This window comes from Rhinichthys klamathensis, unplaced genomic scaffold (genome assembly GCF_029890125.1).
Source record: "Rhinichthys klamathensis goyatoka isolate OS25496 unplaced genomic scaffold, OSU_Roscu_1.1 h1tg000685l_1, whole genome shotgun sequence".
Taxonomy (NCBI): Eukaryota; Metazoa; Chordata; class Actinopteri; order Cypriniformes; family Leuciscidae; genus Rhinichthys; species Rhinichthys klamathensis.
Window position 1 is genome coordinate 89,852 of NW_026607114.1, and position 23,513 is coordinate 113,364.

The 23,513-nt window shown below is 35.8% G+C and overlaps 1 protein-coding gene across 6 annotated transcripts; it reads left to right on the top strand.

Annotated features, from left to right (window-relative positions):
• Positions 1 to 278: 278 nt before the first annotated feature.
• Positions 279 to 23,422, top strand: cdc14b (cell division cycle 14B). Of its 6 annotated transcripts, none has more exons than XM_056241932.1 (17): positions 279 to 559; positions 1,885 to 1,975; positions 3,067 to 3,142; positions 3,287 to 3,379; positions 3,538 to 3,614; positions 5,489 to 5,555; positions 5,625 to 5,687; positions 5,986 to 6,073; positions 7,973 to 8,203; positions 10,021 to 10,159; positions 10,901 to 11,075; positions 11,583 to 11,686; positions 18,700 to 18,747; positions 19,994 to 20,047; positions 20,153 to 20,324; positions 22,870 to 22,935; positions 23,072 to 23,422. In XM_056241932.1, the coding sequence occupies exons 1-17, from the start codon at positions 457 to 459 to the stop codon at positions 23,072 to 23,074; spliced, it is 1,650 nt and encodes a 549-aa protein (XP_056097907.1). In that variant the 5' UTR covers positions 279 to 456; the 3' UTR covers positions 23,075 to 23,422. The 6 variants fall into 6 exon arrangements, with proteins under 6 accessions (XP_056097907.1, XP_056097909.1, XP_056097910.1 ...); XM_056241933.1 differs by lacking the exon at positions 279 to 559 and adding an exon at positions 1,424 to 1,666; XM_056241934.1 differs by lacking the exon at positions 22,870 to 22,935 and having other exon boundaries at positions 280 to 559.
• The last annotated feature ends 91 nt before the right edge of the window (positions 23,423 to 23,513 follow it).

Sequence of the window (23,513 nt, forward strand, 5' to 3'; positions counted from 1 at the left end):
CATCATTCGAACGCGTAACTGTTACCTTTTAGCGTTTCAATTTTTGCACTTTAGATTAGGAACACAACTTGTTTAGACATATGGCTTTCGTTTTCTAACCATTTTAGGATACAACTCATTTTAAATGTAGTTTTTTTTTACATTACAGTTATGAGAATTAGATGAAATCATAAAAACACAATACAAACAATCCTAAAACACCCAATGTTTGTGTCGTGTTCCGTGACGGGTTAAAGTTCTGTCAGTGCCCGTATGTTGGGCAGCAGGATGGTGGCGCAGTGACGTCACTCGCAAGGCTTTTAGAAACTTGCCTGCCATACGTCACTCGCAGGACAACTGGCTCAAAAATACTTCGGTCTGCAGCGCATGGAGCTGTTACAAGCTGGACTATGCAAAATAACGCATTTTCATCGCACATTCCCGTTTGAAACGCCATCTTTGCATGCCTAGAGAAGTATGAAGCGCAAGAGCGAGCGACGGAGCGAGTCGAGGAAAAGACTCTGCGCTTCTCTGAGCGGCCAGACGGAGTCCAAGAGCGAGATTTACGTTCATATCACAGGTAAACAAACCACAGACGCTGCCATAATGATCTCATAAAGTAGAACCAACATCGGGGTCATAAAGTAGTGTGTTATAATCCCTGTCAGGGGTTAATTTGGAGCTTTTTGGCACCGAAACATGCGATCACATCAGACTTAAACTGCTGTTTATATGGAGATTAACGCTGGTTATATATGAGAGTAATTAAAACATCACTATTAACTACTAATTTGGCCTGTTCAATGGCTGAATTATCTTCTTTGTTCTGTTCGCTGAATGTAAATCACTGAAAATGAGTGTAATAAATAGTGAATCAAAGGGGAAAAAATGAAATCCTATTGGCCAATCGACGCTTCTCTCCTAGCAACGGCTTGGGCAGCGTTCCAATCAGAGTCGAATACTCCCTGCTGTTTAGTTTAAATTCTGTGAAGGGAGGGCCCTAATGTGATTGACGTGTCAGTGGTACGCCCGTGAACCAATCAGGTACCGGAAAAGTTTTTTTAATCTGCATAAATGATAGACTATACAACAAATGTGCGTGATTACTTTACAATTTAAGTTTTTGGTTTACGTTACAGTCATGAAAATGAGGGGAAATGTGTTTTTAAACAAAGAAACACACTGCGGACAATCCTAAAAATAGTTTCTTTTGACCAATCGGCGCCTCGCTCTACCGTTTAAATTCTGAAAGGAGGGTCTTAGTTGTGATTGACGTGTCAAATGTGCGATTGTGAACCAATCAGGTGCCGGAAAAGCTTTTAACTTGGCTTTTAAACGGCATTGAACTTTATTCGGACTTCAGGAGCAAGAGAGAAAGATCGCTAGTGCTGTGTAACGTTATTTACATTTATATAGAGTCAAAGCGGATATATTGTTTTGATTTCTCTTAGTTTTTAATTCAAGTTCAACGCGTAAACATTAAGTATTTTTACCTTCTTGTCGCATAATCGTCTATGACACACTCGATTTCTTCATAAAGTGTCGACGAAAATTTGACTATTTTGGTTGTATGTGTAAATGTAGTTTGGAATTAGATTAAACTAAACCAAGATTAAAATTAAAATGCACCGGAACAACGTTTTCATAGAAACCTGCGATCTGTCAAACTGCATCGAGGTCATTAAAGGTGATGCTCGTATTTCTTTTTGTGTTTAAATGTCCTTTAGTTTCGTGGTCCGGATCAATCTGTGTTTGTCTTTTAACTCACTTCCGGGACTCGGATTCAAATCTCTCGGACCAATAAGGTTCAGTCAGATGTGTTTACATTCATGGACCGCGTGGAAAAATGCATCAGATTACAGAATAGTTTGGTTTCCTTCATCATGTGCACTTTGTGTTTTTCAGATCAGCTGTATTTTGCTCTTCTTCATCAGAAGGTGAAGAGCTCTCCTGACAGACACTGTTTCTGCATAGATGAAGAGCTCTCCTATGAGAAGTAAGAGAGGTTTACCTTTAAAACACAGTCTATGGCTCATTATTAGGGACTTTCTAATACACGTAATGCTACATTATCATATTTGATAAGTGATAAGGCCTCTTACGTGATCAAAATCGATCTACTCGAGGTCTTTTTGCTGAGTATCAAAAATGATCGTCAGGCTTTTGAGGAAGGTTTATATGTTCATCTCTTAATCATTGCATTATATGTTTTAAAACTACAGAGCTTTGATTATGAAGCTAAGCATTTAAGTATAATCTTGATAAGACATATTATTTACAGATATTGATATTTATATGCATTTTATGAAAGTATCTGCTGTAGATATTTTTGCTCAGTTTGAATAAAATGAAGCTGTTTTTTCCTCCATATTTTCACTATGTCGTACAATGACCCTTTTTTAAAAAGATTTTGTAAACTTATGTATGCATGCATGACTACATTTATGCATGCGTGAATAAATGCATTCATACATGCATCAATTTACAAATATATGCATGTACAGGTGAAACTTGAAAGATTAGAATATGGTGCAAAAGTTCATTTACTTCACTAATTCAACTTAAAAGGTGAAACTAATATATTATATAGACTCATTACATGCAAAGTGAGATATTTCAAGCCTTTATTTGTTATAATTGTGATGATTATGGCTTACAGATATGAAAACCTTTTCACAATATTCTAATTTTGACTTTGGGGTTTTCATATCTGTAAGTCATAATCATCACAATTATAACAAATAAAGGCTTGAAATATCTCACTTTGCATGTTATGAGTCTATATAATATATTAGTTTCACCTTTTAAGTTGAATTACTGAAATAAATGAACTTTTGCACCATATTCTAATTTTCCGAGTTTCACCTGTATATGGATGCATTAATGCACGTGTATGTATTTATTCATGCATGCATGTAAACTTTTTTTGTGTACTACAACAATGGAAAGAAAAACTCACACTATCCCATAATCAAGACAAAAAACATATTTTTGTTGCGTTTCTCTCCGTTAGAATAGCCTGTATAGTTTCTAGTGCATTGCACCAGATCTTTATCATTGACCTCTTTGATTGTTATATTTGAACAGCTTCTATGCGGACTTTGGCCCGCTCAACCTGGCCATGTTTTATCGCTTCTGCTGCAAGCTGAACAAGAAGCTGAAGGTAATGATGACGCTTCATTATACTGGCACATAAATGCAACGTTGCACTGTTCTACTAAACACAGTCTTTCCATGTAAGTAAGCATGCAATGTTTGAATCATTTCAAAGGTTTGCTTTAGAATATGTGCTTTTCTAATCCAACAGTCTTGTGTTCATGCAAAGAAGAAAATTGTGTTTTATACCTGTGGGGACAGAAAAAAACAAGCCAATGCTGCGTATTTGATCGGCTCTTATGCTGTGAGTTTCCCAGTCCAACTTTATATTTACTGTTTATTTTGCCTTTTAGGGAAGTGCAATCTGATGAAATGCTCAAACATATTTATAACATGTAAACTGTGCTTATAGTTTTTCCAGATGTTGAAGGCTCAATATTGTTTGTCCTTTTTTTTTTTCAGGTAATGCATCTACAGAAAACACCAGAAGAAGCGTACAGCCTTCTTGTCTCTCAAAATGCATCGTATCTTCCTTTTCGGTAATAATTTAAATTTATCCCCTATAATATTCTAGAAAATGCATGTTATTATGAGGTATCAAGTTTTCTGGCCTCGTTTACACTGCAGGTCTTGATGCCCAATTCTCATTTTTTTGACCATCCGTTTACACGTTCTTTCAATTGTGACCCATATCTGATTCATGTGTTTCAGGGTTCCCGCTGATCCTTAAAAAGTCTTAAAAAGTCTTAAATTAGATTTTTAAAATTTAAGACCATAAAAAGTCTTAAGTCTTATTTTTACTTATGAAAGGTCTTAAATTTTAGATGACACTTTGACTTAGACAATATCTAAAAGCTTTCCAAATTAAAACTATCTAATTAGCGTACGTATTTTTATTTATTTATTATTCTATGTTTGTGGATTTGCTAGTTCACGTGACATTTCGCGTCACTCGCGAGTCGCGGCAGCATAACTGTCTCTTAAATTTGACTTTCAAAAGTGTGCAGGAACCCTGTGTTTACACTTGACATACAGGCCTACTATCTGAAACATCGCGCATGCTTAAAGGGCGTTCTTTCACAGATGGACGAACGCGAAATATGCTTAATGCTAGCTTTGTGATAAATGCAAAGTTCTGCCTGTTTACATGAGTCGCATTGGCACATATCTGATTTATATCCGATTTATTTCCACATATTAGAGATGCACCGATTACAATTTTCTAGGCCCATCCCGATTTCCGATTTTTCCTTGAGTTTGACCTGCCGATTTTAGCCGATTTCATTTTTTCAAACCACTACAGCACACACAAATATTTATTTTCTATCTTCTCATTAATAGAACATTTTTTGAACAGATAATCACTATAAAATAGAACTATATAAATTACTCCTGAGTGGGAGATGTGAAATTCACACACATCTAAAGTGCAGTGTTATGGAAGAACCATTTCCTTTTCACATCAAATATCCAACTAAAAAAAATAGATATATTTAGCAAACTAAACTTCTGTATGAAAACAGGTAATGCAATAAAATTATATATAAATATACCCTTGCAGTATAAAGATATTTCTCTCTCTCTCACACACACACACACACACACACACACACACAGGCCTATTGCAATCACTTGTACATCAATGGCAAGTTATATTTCTCAAACAGTTCTTCTCTCGTCTGACACATGTCCAGCCAAGCTAAACAGGACAGGTGGAGCATGTGCAGGGGAACGATTGGGAAATAATAAAAACAAGTTTAAATGGGTACATTTTCTATAAATATCTTTGAGTCTTCATTTTCTTTTCTGACATAGCCTAGCCTACTTCGGTTCTTGTTAAAACGCACCACACATGCAAATTCTGTGCATTTTGGGCACTTTTTGGATGAAATCATATTTTGTCCATCAAAAGTGTGCTTTCACTTAAATTGAGCGCAGCAGAATAGACTCGCCGCCGAAACCCGCGCTTCACTGTTGCTTATGCGACGCTCCTGCTCGACGCTATCGCGCTGCTCCGGCTCCTGGTGTGAATGCACTCATTGATTAACATGCACGCCGAACAAAAAAAAAAAACGCGCGTTTTGACCGGCATAAAATCGGATTATTGTCAGGCTGACCGACCGGTCGCCGATCACGTGAAAATCGGCCGATTCCGGTCACCAGCCGATCAATCGGTGCATCTCTTGAAATATCCGAATGCATGCGTTTTTTTCCTGTTTACATTGTCATAGAACACATCCGATCTGTGTCACATATGAGCAAAAAATTGGAATTGGGTCACATTTCACTGACCGTGTAAACGAGGCCCAAGTTGCATGTGGACCTCAGGAAAAATAAAAATGGCCTATTTAAAAAGCAGTAGAAATAGTAAATCTTATTAATCTCTGACTTCATTTTCCGTTACATTCAACAGAGATGCGTCTTTTGGAACTTGCATGTACAATCTGAATATTCTCGACTGTCTACTTGGCGTTCACAAGGTAATCCAGATCCTGCAGCTTCATCAGACATGGTCACTATTCCTGCTGATCGCATGCTTTGTGTTTCAGGCTCTGCAGTTCGGCTGGCTGGATTTCTCCCAGTTTAATGTGGAGGAATATGAGCATTATGAGGTGAGTTTCCACTGATATTAAAGAGTAAAGTTAAATCTCACGCTTCAGATTTGATGCGTCTTTAAAGTGAAACGCTTCTGGAACAAGAACAAATGTGGGCGGGGCTTGATTTTGTATGTGTGGAATTGATTGGATGGGTGTGGTTTGCTACTGGTTGTTCTCATGTGAGTGACAGGTTATAGCCCCGCCCACATGATCAGAGAAGAGATGCTGCAAGAGGGAGTTGTTCTGATTACAGTGCAAAAAAAGAACAATTATGTGCATTTTGATTTCATGGTGACTTTAATATTTTTTCCAGCGGGCAGAAAATGGAGATTTTAACTGGATCATTCCAGGGAAGTTTTTGGCTTTCAGCGGCCCTCATCCAAAGAGTAAAATTGAGAATGGTGTGTATGGATTCGCTTGTTCTCACATTATACCAATTCTTTAAAGGATTATTACAGTTCAGAGTTAAAATTTCTTGATAATTTACTCTCCTTCACATCATCCAAGATGTTCATGTCTTTCTTTCTTCAGTCGGAAAAGAAATTAAGGTTTTTGAGGAACACACTCCAGGATTTCTCCATATAGTGACTTCAATGGGGTCCAACGGGTCGAAGGTCCAGATGTGAGTTTCAGTGCAGCTTCAAAGTCTCGACACGATCCAGCCGAGGAATAAGAGTCTGATCTAGACAAACCAGCCGACATTTACAACAAAATACACATTTCAGTGTTTCCCCTACCATTGTTTTGGGGGGGTGGCCCGCCCCCCCAAAACGACCCCCGCCCCCCCTAAAATGCTGATGAAATCCAGTCATAAAAAAGTATTTTAGTGTATAACGCGGAATTTCACGGAATTTGTAAATTTGAGAAAAATAGAAAGCAGTTCAGTACACTTGAAATAAAAATCGCGATGTAGACTAGTGTGTGTGAATATTAAAACACAAAGACTATTTAAATACGAATCCTGCATGTTCTGTGTGAATGAATGGTGCCGCCGACACACAGTTTCATTTACCACACACACACACACACACACTGAAGCACGTGTGACGCTTGCGCTGTTTTTTGGCCTATATGAAGACACAAACGCATAAACTTCCTCTCCAGGCTCTAGATCCACTCTGAAAGTCACTTCATGATCATTTCACCGCTTCATTTGAGGAAAAACTATCATCATGACATAAACACACAGAACCTCAAAAGGCCTTCACGGCAACCCGTCAAAATAAAAGTTCGGTTTAACTTGACAGAGATATATTACTGTTGTACATTAGAATTTAGATATGTCCCAATGTAATAATACACTAACACTCATCCAAATAAATTATCATCAAAACTGAAATTTTTAAGGAATAATCTGTTTTAATTTTAACAGTAGGCTAAAGCTCATTGTGCAGCAAGTTATTTGACAAAAAGTTTATTTAATTTCATATGATTAAAATTGATGATAAATGATACAATTTGTGTTTTATGTCTTCATTTTATTACCAGAAAAAACACCACAGAATTAGTGAATTTTTTTTCCATATATATAAAAAAAAAAGTTTAATGATTCATAATAGATGATTTCAATTAATTGCAAAAAAACAAATTACACCACGTATCCGTAACACGCCCGCTCCGCAACACTAGCAGTCCCCCCCCCCCCCCCCTGAAAAAAAATCCTAAGGGAAACACTGCATTTATATACTTTTCAACCACAGATGCTGGTCTTGCACTCGCTGTGATGCGACACACGTTACGTAATCAGGGTGAAAGGTCAAGCGGGACGTAGGCGTAAGAACCGACCCAGTGTTTACAAAGACTGTCAAACACTATTTACAAAAAATAAACGATTTTTTGAAGTTGAAGGATGAAATGAGATGAGTTTTTCGCCCTATTCTACATTTCTGAACCGGAACACGCGTGACCTTTCAACCTGATTGCGTAATGCGTGATATTGTGGACGTCCTAAACGAGCATTTGCGGTTATAAAAGTATATAAATGTTGTTTTTGTTATAAATGTGCGCTGGTTTGTCTAGATCAGACTCTTATTCCTCGGCTGGATCGTGTCGAGACTTTGAAGCTGCACTGAAACTCACATCTGGACCTTCGACCCGTTGGACCCCATTGAAGTCACTATATGGAGAAACCCTGGAGTGTGTTCCTCAAAAACCTTCATTTCTTATCCGACTGAAGAAAGACCGACTTGAACATCTTGGATAGAGTAAACTATCAGGAAACTTTAATTCTGATTGAGTAATCTGTTTAAAACTGATCTGGAATGTACAGATTTATATACATTTGTTCTCTTTTCCTCTAGGATACCCTCTTCATGCCCCTGAGGCGTATTTCCCGTACTTCAGGAAGCACAACATCACCAACATCATCCGGCTCAACAAGAAAATGTACGACGCCAAGCGTTTCACAGACATGGGCTTCAAACACCACGACCTGTTCTTTGTGGATGGAAGTACGCCTAATGATGCCATCGTCACCAAGTTCCTGAACATCTGCGAGAGCGCTGACGGCGCCATCGCGGTCCACTGTAAAGGTGCGGCACCACACGCGCTTAAAGGGTTAGTTCACCCAAAAATGAAAATGATGTCATTAATGACTCTCCCTCGTGTCGCTCCAAGCCCGTCAGACCTCCGTTCATCTTCAGAACACAGTTTAAGATATTTTAGATTTAGTCCGAGAGCTTTCTGTCCCTCCATTGGAAATGTATGTACGGTATACTGACTAAATCTAAAATATCTTAAACTGTGTTCTGAAGATGAACGGAGGTCTGACGGGCTTGGAGCGACATGAGGGAGAGTCATTAATGACATCATTTTTGGGTGAGCTAACCCTTTAAAGAGCAACTATTATGCTTTTTCTCCATGTTCATCTTTCTTTAATGACTGTGCTGAGGGCTTGCCGAGTTACATATCTATCTTGCCTGAGGGAAAAGTTTAAAGAGAATCCACATAAATGATGTTTTTTGAAGTCAACGTTTGAGATCACTGAACATAAACTCTCTTCTGGAGTCGATTAGGACGAGAAGAGAAGCTTTAGATGAACTCACCAAAATAACCAGTTCTGCTTTTCTCCACGGTCATCTTTCTTGAGTGTGTAATGTTGCTGTTTGAGCATTAAGAAGTTCTTCTCTATATCAGTAACAGTGTTTCTGAACTCCTGAAACGCCTCCATTGTAGTCTTGAGTTTCTCCCGGGAACGAACACGCCACAATATTCCTCATTATAATAATTCATGCGCAGAATAAAGGGGCGGGGCCTGGTTAAGTTAGTTAGTAGTGTGTTAAACTGGTGGTTATGGAAAGGGGCGGGACTTTCCCAAACACACTCGAAGCGCTCGACCAATCACAACACACTGCTCCAGCCGACCAATCAGAGCACAGTGTGCTTTCAGAAGGAGGGGCTTCATAGAGACAGGAAGTATGAGGAGAGACAAGTGCGCGGATGAGGAGGAGGGAGGGTCTAGCTAGCCTCCGTTTTATTTGTGACGTCACTCGACATCTCTTAGAGCACCTTTAATCCATTCTCATTTTTACGAACCGATATCGATTCTTATATGCCAAGAATCGTTTAGGTTAGTCATCCTGTTTCCAGTTGATGAATGAATGGAGCATTGAAGCACGCATCCCATCCAATAAATCACAATAATCTTTGTACTTTGTTACTATTGATATGAAACAAAGTCTCAGATTTCAAATTACGTCCATTTTCTTAAGAAATTCAAAAACATAAATAGCGTTTTGGTGCTGTGGCGTGAGATCACACGTGATCTTCTCTTGCGCCTTAATAATACCAGTTTCAGCGCGAAATAAACATGAATGAGCTTCTGAAAGTGTGTTAAAAGATATAGTACAACTTATAGAAATCCATATCATGTCACATGGAATCGCTCAGTGTTTCAACCGTGGAAAGACGTCAGTAACAGCTTGTAAACATTTACCTCAGAAAAACCATATCCAGTGACCATAAACTCGTTAGTCAGCTAGAAATATTAACTCTAGAGAGGAGCATTTTGCTAAATATATGCACCATATTACATATTCATTATAATTTTTAATGTTCTTCAAGTTTGAATAAATCTGGCAAGTTTTTATGACAGCCACCATTTAAATGTTTATATTTCATGTAACTGTATTATTATTAAAAATAAATAAAAGTGTAATTTAAGGGTTTGTATACAAATCAGCCAATATTATAGTAGGCTAATGAAGCCTATAGACTCACATAGTTTACAGCATTAGTTAAGAGATTTGTTTTCCTTGAGATGATTTGCCATGTATTGGACCTGATATCCAAAATAATCCAGATTATATATTGAATCGGATTGTGAAATTGTAACCACTGTGTGTTTCAGCGGGTCTGGGCCGAACGGGGACTCTGATTGGCTGTTACATGATGAAGCACTTCAGACTGACTGCAGCCGAAGCCATCGCATGGATCAGGATCTGCAGACCCGGATCAGTCATTGGACCGCAACAGAACTTTGTTGAAGAGTGGGTGATTCTGCGAACGCTTTAATCCACAACAGTGTAGATATTGTACCGGTCAAAAGTTTGGAGTACTGTAATTTTGATTAATGCTTGCTCACCAAGGCTGCTTTTATTTGATCAAAAATACAGTAAAAATAGTGAAATATTATTGCAATTTAAACAGCTGTTTTCTATGTGAATATATAGTAAAGTGTAATTTATATCATGTGATCAAAGCTGAATTTTCAGCATCATTACTCCAGTCTTCAGTGTCACATGATCCTTCAGAAATCACTCTAATATATCAAAAGTGACCAGTAAAAACATTTATAATGTTACAAAAGGTTCTGTTTCAAATAACCGCTGCTCTTTTGAACTTTATTCATCAACAATCCTGAGGAAAAAAATCTGTTTTCACAAAAATATGAACTTGATAATAATCATAAATGTTTCTTGTGCAGCAAATCCTCAGTGATTTCTAGGATCATGTGACACTGAAGACTGGAGTAATGATGCTGAAATTCAGCTTTGATCACATGATATAAATTACACTTTACTATATATTAACATAGAAAACAGCTGATTTAAACTGCAATAATATTTCACTATTTTCACTGTATTTTTGATCAAATAAAAGCAGCGTTGGTGAGCAGAAGAGACTCTTTCACACACATTAAAAATCTTAATTATTCCAAACATTTGACCAGTACTGTGTATATACCAATCTAGGCCTAATACTGATGTATACGCGTCTCGATCTAACAGAAAGCAGTCGAGCCTCTGGGCAGAGGGTGATCTGTACCGTCAAAACGTGAGTGTAAATGAGCAGGAAAACGGCTCGAGTAAAACGGCAGTGGCTGGAATCCTGTCCGGAGTAGAAGATATTTCCATCAATGGCACAAACAAGAACATTTCACAGAGGAGAACAGGCTCTGAAACGGTGAGTAACTACACTAATAATTCAGTTTAGGTGTACGTCTTGGCCAACAACATAAAGTTAGGTCCGATTTGTTGCTTTTTATGCTCTGCGCGGATTTAGCGCAAATACACAACTCGTGATCCTCATGATATACAGCGTATTACACAGAATCTGCTCATTTCTGGCTTACTTGAACACACACACACACACACGTCACTACGCAACAAATAACGGCGCGCTTGTTCACTTGCATTGAAGTAATAGCGAATATTAGAAAGCATTTGGTGAACAGAAAAGACAGTTATTTTCCAGGATCCGACATGTTCTGTGTCCTGTATTGATCTGTCCTAAAACACATTTTTGGTAAAACAAAAAAAAACAAAAGGCCTTTAAGATCGATTCCCTATTTTCATTTTCGATACTTGTGTTGGTTGGTCCGATCGATTTTCGAACGTCCTAGTCAATGGAGACGGTTTTCAGACTGTGTGTTGCTCTGTGGTTAACCAGAGGTGTTGTTCATGTCTCCAGCACACTGAGGAAGATGAAGAGGAGTGTGGCGGTCTCACGCAGGGCGATAAACTACGAGCTCTGAAGAGTAAGAGGCAGTCCAGAGCGTCCACGGGCTCACTATCGTAAGTTCTTCTCCATTACATCCCCTCTCCTGTCCGTCACACACACACGTGTCCATCACACACACACACACACACGTGTCCATCGAGCCTGACGGTGCCTGTCCATCACACACACACACACGCGTGTCCATTGAGCCTGACGGTGCGTGTCCACTGGCGCTGGAGAAACCGGCTCGATCCTGCAAGTCTTCAGTGCAGTCTGTGATTGATTGCTCTCTATGCAACAGTTAATAAAGATATCGTGTTTATGATTTCAGAAAATACCAACTTTTATTTCAAATTCCCAGGCTTTTGTGAGCTTTGGTTGTTGGTTTATTGCTACAAAGATACGATGAATGCAGGCAATCTGCATTTGAAATCTGAATTAAAGGTGATGTGTAACAATTTAACACTTTAAAGCCTGAAATTATTCCATTTAAAAAAACTAGATTTTTTGACTGTTTATTAAATCTAAACGAATCTTTAGATACATCATGGCTCATATAGGCTTAATTTTATTCAGAGGCTCAAACTGAGCAAAAATATGTTGCAGATGCTGATATTTACAGGTGAAACTCGAAAAATCAGAATATGGTGCAAAAGTTCATTTATTTCAGTAATTCAACTTAAAAGGTGAAACTAATATATTATATTGACTCATTACATGCAAAGTGAGATATTTCAAGCCTTTATTTGTTATAATTGTGATGATTATGGCTTACAGATATGAAAACCCCAAATGCAAAATTAGAATATTGTGAAAAGGTTTTCATATCTGTAAGCCATAATCATCACAATTATAACAAATAAAGGCTTGAAATATCTCACTTTGCATGTAATGAGTCTATATAATATATTAGTTTCACCTTTTAAGTTGAATTACTGAAATAAATGAACTTTTGCACCATATTCTGATTTTTCGAGTGTCACTTGTAAATGAAATTGACGCGTATAATGTAAATAAATGAGATCTTTATAACAGTATAGCAGATACTTGCATAAAATGCATATACATATTAATATCTGCCAATAATGTCTCAGTGAGATTATATTTAAATGCTTAGTTTTATTATCAAAGCAGTAGTTTTAAAACATAATGCAATGCAATGATGATTGAGAGATGAAAAAAAAAAACCTGATGATCATATTTAATATAATGGATGATCAAGTAAAGCGAAGCTGCTTCAGTCCAGCTGAAATATCACTAACAATATGAAAGTTATTAATGCGTTTACTTGATATAAATCAGTGCAGATTTGACACAGAAAGACTCGTGAAGCTCGAGCTGAAGGAGGACGCTTGTACAGTTACACTGAAAGACTTTCTTAATTTAAAAAAAGTGCGTTTTGATCATGTTTATAATTTAGAGATCTTAGTAAATCCCACCATTAACTTGAACTAGGAAATGAACGAGAAAGCGGCGCGCCAGTGGATGTGAACCGCGTTAGACACTCGTCCGGTCGATTCCCCCACCGGATAACTGCATAAATAGTGGTTTTCCCGCTAATGATGGATGTTTAAGTGTGTGTGCATGACTTGTATAGACTAACTGCATGTTTTAGAGGTTAAAACATCAGTCTTCCTGTTAATGATTGTGCTGGCGAGACGAGAAAGACCCCAAAAGCCTTTTATCACACAGCAGGCGAATGGTAGTAAAGTGTTGCAGTTTTCTGGGCTCGCTGTGGCCCGACTGTTGTGTGTCGTTGAAACGGTAGCAGAATGGCGTTCAGGTGAGTCTGTGACATCATCATCGCCCATCGTAACCAACATGTGGCTGTTGCAGGTCTTCATTTCATTTAGCGCTTTTGTTTTGCTTCCACGTTCGACTGAGAACGTTGTTGTTGTTTCGGCAACAGAGTCTTTTGACCCCCTCAATGAAAGTCTATAGTTTTGATCGTCCGTAGGATCAGTTAGAAAAGATATAGCAACTAACTATTTCAAAAATATTGTATTTGAATATTCGGGGTCATAAAAATAGATTATTCGTTTATTTAAATGTCGTTTAAGAGTTTTTTTGTTTGTTTTTTAACCATTTCTGAACAAGCTTACATTAGGCAATATACACAACAAGCTTTACTATACATCTTTATATATTAATAATTACAGATCGAATATTCGATAATTGTAATATTCGTGCACATCCCTAATAGCAACGCGAGTCAGAACCGTCTGGTGGTTGTAGCTTGAAATCTCTAGGAGACACTGCTTTAAATTTAGTCTCAGAAGAAGCTTATTTATTATTTACCTTTATTTTACCAGGAAATAATCCCATTGAGATTCAGTAACGGCACATTTAGTACTCAAATAGTCCTTTATCCTAATTTTAAACTGGTTCATTGTCGGTAAATAGTAACATTTTATCTGAATTAGGGGTTGAACGACTTCAGATTTTTTGAAGTCGACTGTTATGACATCAAAGTCGAGTCGACTAGTCGATGACGTCATTCATAAACACACAAGAGATGGGACTGCTTTGCAACATGCCACAATTTGCAATTAATTAACAGAAAATTATACAGATGCTGACAGACAGCTCATAATGGGGCTGTTTACACCTGGTCACTTCATGCGTTTTTACTGATCTGATTTATCAAAACGATGCCATTTAGCCTACACCTGTCCTGGTCACATAAATATGTTTTGGCAAAACCGATATAAATCCGATCTTCAAACAACGCGCTATGCAGATTTAACGGAGTTCACGTCACCGAAAGCAACAATAATGAGCTGCATTTTATTGATCATCAGCTAATTTCAAAATCAAAGACCGCAATAAGAGAGACAGCACTGGTTAGATCATTTCTGTTTCTTTACTTTTAATGAAGATGATTGTGTGTTAAGCGTCTGCGACTTACTTTCACTTTGATTTGGCTTGATGAAGAGATGCTCGAGCTGCTCATCTGCGGCGATGCGTGTTGCCATAGCTTCATCGCTATAATACGCTCTCACACGTTTATTTTTAGCATTGTTGGGAGAAGTCCAGTTTCAACAACCAGGTGCATTTACACTTGTCCAGTTTCGTCTGTTAAGCGGCCCAGACCTCCTCCTGAAGCGGTGTGAGCGATCGGATTTAAATCCGTCTCGAGTGCGTTTCGGAGGGCATTTACACCTGGTCTTTTCACGATCGGATATAGCTATCAGATCACAGAAACACATGAAGTGCCCTGGTGTAAACAGCCCGCAGTTACATCATCATTTAGGATGAAAAGAAAAGGAAAAAAAGCTATAAATTCACATCTGTGCCTTAGTGATGCGCAGATCCAAGTAATACAAAATAATATTCCAATTAATTGCGGGTGAATTAGCTAGGCCTACATCATTAATACGTTTAAATAAATAAATAAATGGAAAAAAAATGTTTTAATGATTTTAATAAAGATACTAAACTCTCATTTCCGGTAAAACAGTGAGCGTGCGTCATGCTTTTACTTTCGTTTTCAACAATATCTAGTGTTAGGTTAGTAAAGTATTTACACACACTTGATGTACCAATGCTGCTTTCTTGCTGGAATGACCCTCTGGGCTCTTCATCTGTTGTCGTCTGCAACATGTTAGTATCAAAAGTAGCGCAATCATAGTGTCACATGATCAACGCGACTAGTCGACGTCAAGCTTAAAGCGTCGCGGTATTTCATTAAGGTCGACTAGTCGGTTCAACCCCTAATCTGAATCTGTAATTTATACCATAAAGTCCCACTGAAGTGCGAATCGTGCAGCATTATTCACTGCGTTGGTGTCATTTCCACTGAGGGCGGGGCATATCAATCAGCTCCTCCCCCTTTTTAAATAGCCAATAGCGTTTAGCTTAGCTCGGCCAGAGCCGCCGCAGTTTCCTCCTGATCTCTAACGTGACAGACTTCATTCGCCACAACGGAAGCGTATCTACACTTGTTGAATCGTTTAATGGGTCTAAAAGTGTAAAAGGACTATATTATTCTCCAGCTTCACAGACGGCTCTGATCTTTCTTATAACATCTTCAATCCTTTTTTGATGTTCTAACAAAGTCTTGGCTTTGCATGATGATGTTTGATGATGTATGTTTGCATGAAGTGTGTGAACTGCTTTGTGACACACTGTGGCCAGTTTTGCTTTGATCGTCTTTTTCAATTGCACTGTAAACTGGATCTGATCTCAGACACAGATTGAATTCGATTTACAATTAAATTCCATCTAAATTAAATTTTTAGGCTTAAATTTTGTATTATTGTAAGTGTCTATAAAGAGCATTTACTCCTTGTTTAAAGTGCCCCTATTATGCTTTTTGGGATATTATCTTTCATGTAGTGTGTAATATAGCAGCCGTTTGTGAATGGAAAAAGTCTGCGAAGATTATTATTATATATCACATAGGAAAAATGTAGAAATTTCACTTAGAAATTATGTTATTATCTCCCAAAAGAAGGTCGATTCTGAACATCTGTCAGTTATTCAGTCTCTCGTCCTTTTAGCTTTGTAACTAATTTGCATAATGCCCGCCTCTGGTCTTGATTGGCTGAACAGCGTCTCTAAGCTCCGCCCTCAAACACTAGTGTATCTGAGACTGGAAGAGTTCGGTTCGTGTTGTTCATGTCGAAGACGCTGTTTGATACGGTAAAACCAACGCCATCGTTACTGTTCGTATCAAGAGCTGAGATTCAGATATGATAATGAGCGTTTGCTTTCTGACCAATCACAGCAGAGCAGCTCTCAGAGAGGCGGAGCTTAGAGACTGAATCTTCAATCGAAGCGTTTCAGACACTGAGAGAAAAGAGCTGATGCTGTAATGGAGATTATGAGGAAACTAGTGTTTTTGACTTTGGACGCATGTGAACATATTATAGAACAACATTAGGAGCTTTATTAGCATAATAAGGGCACTTTAAAGCACTGCAGAAATGTGGTTTCGACTGCAGATCCGTCCAGTGTGCAGTGATGGGAAAGACTTGTCTTCCTTCCTTGTGTTTGTGTTGTTGTTCTGAATTTCGCCCCTGTGTTCAGATGGCCGCTAGCTTTGCTGCTCTCTGCTCTCTGTAGCGTTGTCTTCTGCTGGATGTTGTTTGGCTTCCCTTCCATCCATTACTGTATAGACGGGGTGGGATTGTAAATGCTTTCTCCCGTCACTCTCTTAGCCCTTCTCTGGACTGGAACGCTGTAAGTGTCTCGACGGATCATCCTTTACTAACATCACAGGCGTCCTGAAAACTGAGAGACAGCGTTGTGTTACTCCTTTAGGAACATCTCGGGTTGATTTTTACGAACGATAAGCTCTATTTTCAGCATTTGTGGGTTCATGTTGAATAACCAACAATAAATCACTGACAGTTTTTTTTTAAAGTCCCCCTGTAGCCAATAATTATATCCCGTAACTCATCTTTGATCACCTAAATTACATATTTAAACGTTTTTTCCTTAAAATATCTTGAATGTAACTCGACACCCTCGCATCTTTTAGTATGTGCGGTTCTATGAATATGCAAATGAGCCCCGCCTCCACTCACTCCCTCAGCTCAGAGATCCACTGGTTGACGATCACACGTTGATCTGATTGGTTACAAGGTCGTTTGTGACGTCAGAAACACCAGCGATTTCAAACCGTGTTTTTGAGACTGTCTTTGGTTCACTGCAGTTTTAAGGAGGAAATACTCAGCAATGCTGTCGACTTATGAACTTACACATGTGTGTCTTAAAGCGTATTAAAAACACCACATAGACACATAAACAACATTAAACGCTGGATTTACACCACAGGGGGACTTTAGTAAAATAGAATCAAAATTCCAGTAAAGCATTTGCAATGCCAGTAATATATATATATATATAAATATATAAATGTACATAACCAGGTTAATACGTGACTTTTGTGGCTGTACTTTTTAAAACTGTGTGCAACCCAATATATTTATTTAAATTTTGTCTTAAAAATCTGAGGGTCAAGTCATGTATTTTCTGTGGTAATGGGCATTATGCGGTCAATAGAGCTTAAAGTGTGTGTTTAAACCTGGAACAATCCTTCAACTCCACTGGAGGATTATTATTATTATTATGCTCTTTTAAATCAGATCCATGAGGTTCATCTAATACTCTGTGAAAGTCTGATCGTGATTCACACACTTACAGGTGAAACTGGAAAAATGAGAATATGGTGCAAAAGTTCATTTATTTCAGTAATTCAACTTAAAACTAATATATTATATAGACTCATTACATGCAAAGTGAGATATTTCAAGCCTTTATTTGTTATAATTTTTGGGGGTTTCATATCTGTAAGCCATAATCATCACAATTATAACAAATAAAGGCTTGAAATATCTCACTTTGCATGTAATGAGTCTATATAATATATTAGTTTTAAGTTGAATTACTGAAATAAATGAACTTTTGCACCATATTCTAATTTTTCCAGTTTCACCTGTAATTCGGAAACATGACATATAACATACTTTATGTAACTGGACAGTTTATGTGTGTTTTGTGTCTGTCCCTCTTTATCTAAATGTCTTATAGAGTTTTTCTCCTTGCTTTATTAAAGCCCCAAACGAGCTAATATTCATAAAGCTGCTTTAAAAAACAATGTTTTGTGTAAAAGAATCCACATATAAACTGAAATTGATCATGTTCTATATTAAAACGACACCAAAATCATTTTGCATTATTCCTATACATTTCACAAAAGCTCCACTAACAAAACATTAATGATGCAAACAATATCAAATAGCAATGAAATGTATTGCATATTGAAGCGTAATCACTTCCTCTATATCACTAATAAGCTGTCAATCATCATCATCATAGTTCAAAGTTCTGTTATAATCAATGCACAATTATTTCTGATTCATATTTCTGAGGATAGTGTGTTATTGGTGTAGAGATCAGTGTTATTATGAGCCGAATGCTGGAATGCGTGAACGGCCAAATCCACAGAAATCATGTTTTTTGCTCTCGATTATTAAGTTTGCTGAATGACCGTATAAAAGCATGTTGTATGATTTGGCGGCGGCTGTAGAGAATATGCTTTTAAATATTTATGAAACTTTGTTTTTTTCTTTGCTTGCAGGCTGGAGGAAAATACAATTCACACCAAATCAACATCAAAGTCATTAAGGTAACTTTTCTTATTTATTTTAATAATACTGTGTACTCTGTAATTATATCCTTGTTAAAAGGACATGGGGCGATATCTTACAATTACGTATGCGAGGTTGTAAAAGGGTTGTTTTGTCAGTCGATCCCCTGAGATTTTAGGTTAATATAGCTAAAATAATCAACATATTCACATTGTCATGTTATGTAGCTAAACAAATAAAATATTTTGCTTTTTTAAATATATATTTTTTATTTTTAAAATTATTTACTTGCATTTTTTTATATTTAATTATTTAGATTTTTGGTATTCCATTACTGAGAAAAAAATAGATTTTTTTTAAGAAAGTATTTTATTTTGATTTGTTTTAATTTTTAACTTTAATTTTTTTTATATTTAATTAATTTATAGCATTGGTGCTATACCATTACTGACTAATCTTTTTATTACTTTTTATTATTATTTTTTATTTTTTAAATATTAATTACAATTTTATTGGTTTTTAATTACTGACAAAAAAAAGATTTTAAGCAAGTGTTTTATTTTGATTTGTTGATTTTTAATGTTTAATTAATTATTTATAGCATTGGTGTTCAATTACTGACAAATACAATTATTTATTTTAATTTTAAAATGTATTTAAATTTGTAATAGTAATCAAATACCATTAATCTAAATAATTAAATATGACAAATTTAAATGCATTTAAAAAACAAAAAAAATTATTTGTCAGTAATCAAACACCAATGCTATAAATGTATAGTACCGTAAAAGTATAAAAATTTGTAAAAATCTAAATAAAATACTTTCTTAAAAAAGAAAAATCTAGTCAGTAATCAAATACCAATAATCTAAATAATTAAATATGACAAATTTAAAAAAAATTTTTTAAATAGTATTTGTCAGTAATTGAACACCAATGCTATTAATAATTTAATATTAAAAATAAACAAATCAAAAGAAAATACTTGCTTTAAAAAATCTAGTTTATGTCAGTAATCAAATACCATTAATCTAAATAATTAAATGACAAAAACTAGATTTGTTTTTTTAAACAAGTATTTTATTTTGATTTGTTTATTTTTAATATGAAATTATTGATAACATTGGTGTTCAATTACTGACAAATACATTTTTTTTTTTTTTATGTATTTAAATTTGTCATATTTAATTATTTAGAGCATTGGTATTCAATTACTGAGATTTATTCATTTTTTAATGATAAATGCTGGACTTTGATGTAACCTGTAAGCGGTTCCTCACGCAGCTCGGCCCAGCGGAAGAGAACCCGCGCGTCGCTCGGCTCCATCAGCACCAGTGGGTGAGTCCTGAGTCCTTCAATGAGGTTTCCATGCCTTTCTGCATTAAATCACTGCAGCATCTTGAGCAGAGCTCTAGTGTGATGGATGACGTTTTCCTTTCACAGCCCTTTACATTCAAGGCTCGCTAGATCTTTAGGCAGCTTGCACGTAACGGCCTGTGAAACGGACGGCGTTAGCGCTGGCTCTATGGCCACCAGTAGTTTCATCCAGCAGTCGAACTTAGCGCACTTAAAGCCGCACAGGAGGACTTACTCTGGCATGAGTTCCCTGAGCGCAGTGAGTCCCGGGAGCCGTGTGATCGGGGCCGTACACACTCTCGTCTCCCCTGCATGACTCTGACGGCTCAGCGGCTCTCGGCTCTGCTAGCACGCTAACACGCTAACATGGACGACTCGATCATGGTTCAGTCTGCATTAGTGCTGGGCAACTGTTAGTCGCATCCAAAATTAAAGTAGTATATTTATATAGCGCTTTTCGCAATGCATATCGTTTCAAAGCAGCTTTACAGTAAATGCTTGTTTCATGTTTTTATATAACAGAAATATAAAGAGTTTCTCAATGCACTGCAAAATATTACTCTAACACTTTGTTTAAAGCTTTTATACATATATATATATATATATGTGTGTGTGTGTATGTATATATGGGCTGTGCAACGATTCATCGCATCAAAAATTTGTCTTTATATAATGTGTGTACTGTGTATAATTATTTTGTATATATAGACACACACATGCATGTGTATATATTTACGAAAAATGTGTTATTAATATATAAAATATTTATTTATGATATAAATTGTGTAAATATACATGCATGCAAATATTTATTAAATATATGCATGTGTTATTAATATAAATATTTCATATATTAATATATAATATAAATTGTTTAAATGTATATACATGCAAATATTTCTTTGTATATATAAATACACACACATGCATGTGTATATATTTATGAAAAATGTGTTATTAATATATAAAATATTTATTTATAATATAAATTGTGTAAATGTACATGCAAATATTTCTTAAATATATACATGTTATAAATATTTAATATATTAATATATAATATAAATTGTGTAAATGTACATGCATGCAAATATTTATTAAATATATGCATGTGTTATTAATATAAATATTTCATATATTAATATTTAATATAATTTTTTTAAATGTATATACATGCAAATATTTCTTTGTATATATAAATATACACACACATGCATGTGTATATATTTATGAAAAATGTGTTATTAATATATAAAATATTTATTTATAATATAAATTGTGTAAATGTACATGCATGCAAATATTTATTAAATATATGCATGTGTTATTAATATACATATTTCATATATTAATATATAATATAAATTGTTTAAATGTATATACATGCAAATATTTCTTTGTATATATAAATATACACACACATGCATGTGTATATATTTATGAAAAATGTGTTATTAATATATAAAATATTTATTTATAATATAAATTGTGTAAATGTACATGCAAATATTTCTTTAATATATACGTGTTATAAATATTTAATATATTAATACATAATATAAATTGTGTAAATGTATATACATGCAAATATTTCTTAAATATATACATGTTATAAATATTTAATATATAATATAAATTGTGTAAATGTAGATACATACACACGCATGTATATATTTAAGAAATATTTGCATGTATATACATTTACACAATTTATATTATATATTAAATATTTATAACATGTATATATTTAAGAAATATTTGCGTGTATTTATATATGCAAAGTAATTCTATACAGTTATACACACACATATATTATGTGTAAGCACACAGGTATTGTGGATGTGGTTAGTCGTTGCCCAGCGCTGGTTCAGACGTGTCGTCATGATTGAGTTATCAGATGAGTTCTGCAGAACCGTGATCACGAGTCGACCCGTTTACACCTGCGTCTCACACACAGCGGCTCTGATCAGGCTTATCTCAGGATATATTTAAGCTTTTAAATCTGCATGCAAATGCAGTGTTTATTTAAAGCTCTAGTTTTAAAGCTTGGAATTTATGATCACCAAGGCTGCATTTATTTGATTAAAAATACTGTAAAAATGATTAAAAAATTTTTTATGTGAATATACAGTAAAGTGTAATTTTTTCCTGTGATTTTCAGCATCATTACTCCAGTCTTCAGTGTCACATGATCCTTCAGAAATCACTCTAATATGAGGATCTGATGCTCAAGAAACATTTATGATCATATTTTTGTGGAAACTGAGATGCATTTTATTTTTCAGGATTCTTTGATGAATAGAAAGTTGAAAAGAGCAGCGTTTATTCGAAAAAGATTCTTTTGTAACATTATAAATGTCTTTACTGACAATTTGATCAATTTAATGCATCCTTGATGGATAAAAGTTTTTTTTTTTTTTTTATTACCCCAAACTTCCACAGAAATATGAACATTGATAATAATCATAAATGTTTCTTGAGCATCAGATCCTCATATTAGAGTGATTTCTGAAGGATCATGTGACACTGAAGACTGGAGTAATGATGCTGAAAATCACAGGAATAAATTACACTTTACTGTATATTCACATAGAAAACAGATGTTTACATAATAATAATATTTCACTATTTTTACTGTGTATTTTTGATCAAATAAACACATTAATCAAACTTCAGAGCATTAAAGACGTGTGAATGACACCAGCTGTGAACGGGCCTCTGAAACATGAACACTAACAGGATCTGAGATTTAGTTTTAATGGGTTTTTATCTTTTCACTGCCTTTGCAATCGTGCCTGTAATAGACGATCTCTGTCCGGAAGAAGGAGAGTGCTTCACGCAATGCCATCGGTGCGCTTTCAGAGGCCATGGTATCGTTGTTTCTTCTTTAGCTTCCTTCTGCTTTTCACTTCTAGAGCGTTCCTGTGTGTTTAAAGCATGTGCATGTTGTGCTCTGGGCGTTTGCACACGTTGGTTTGGTGTTTAAAGCGTCTCTTGTCTTCACAGTAACTCCATGTCCAACGCTCGAGCGCCTCTCCTCCGCTGAACCATCGCCTGCGCTGATGTCATCACGCCAGCTTCACGTCTTCATGGGTCTCTGGGCTCGTCTGAGTGATCTACTACCAACAGGGAATCTGTGTTCATTGAAAAATCAGCATTTTTAGTTTATAAAGTGTAAAAAAATCTTCTTCTTTTTTTTTTATCAGAGAAAGCTTTAAGCATCTGTGAAGTTAGACGTTTTATCCCGTTGTAAATATCATGAGTGTCAGACGCTGCCTTTGTTAATTATGCATTACTAATATCGTTTTTAATACTGTATCTAGTACTTTATTAATTCTAGTACTTTGTTAACTGTAAGAATCATGACTGAAAGCTGTATATAAGCTGGAATTTGATAGATTGTTTTTTTTACTGTAAATAATGCATACCTTTTATTTTGATGACCAAA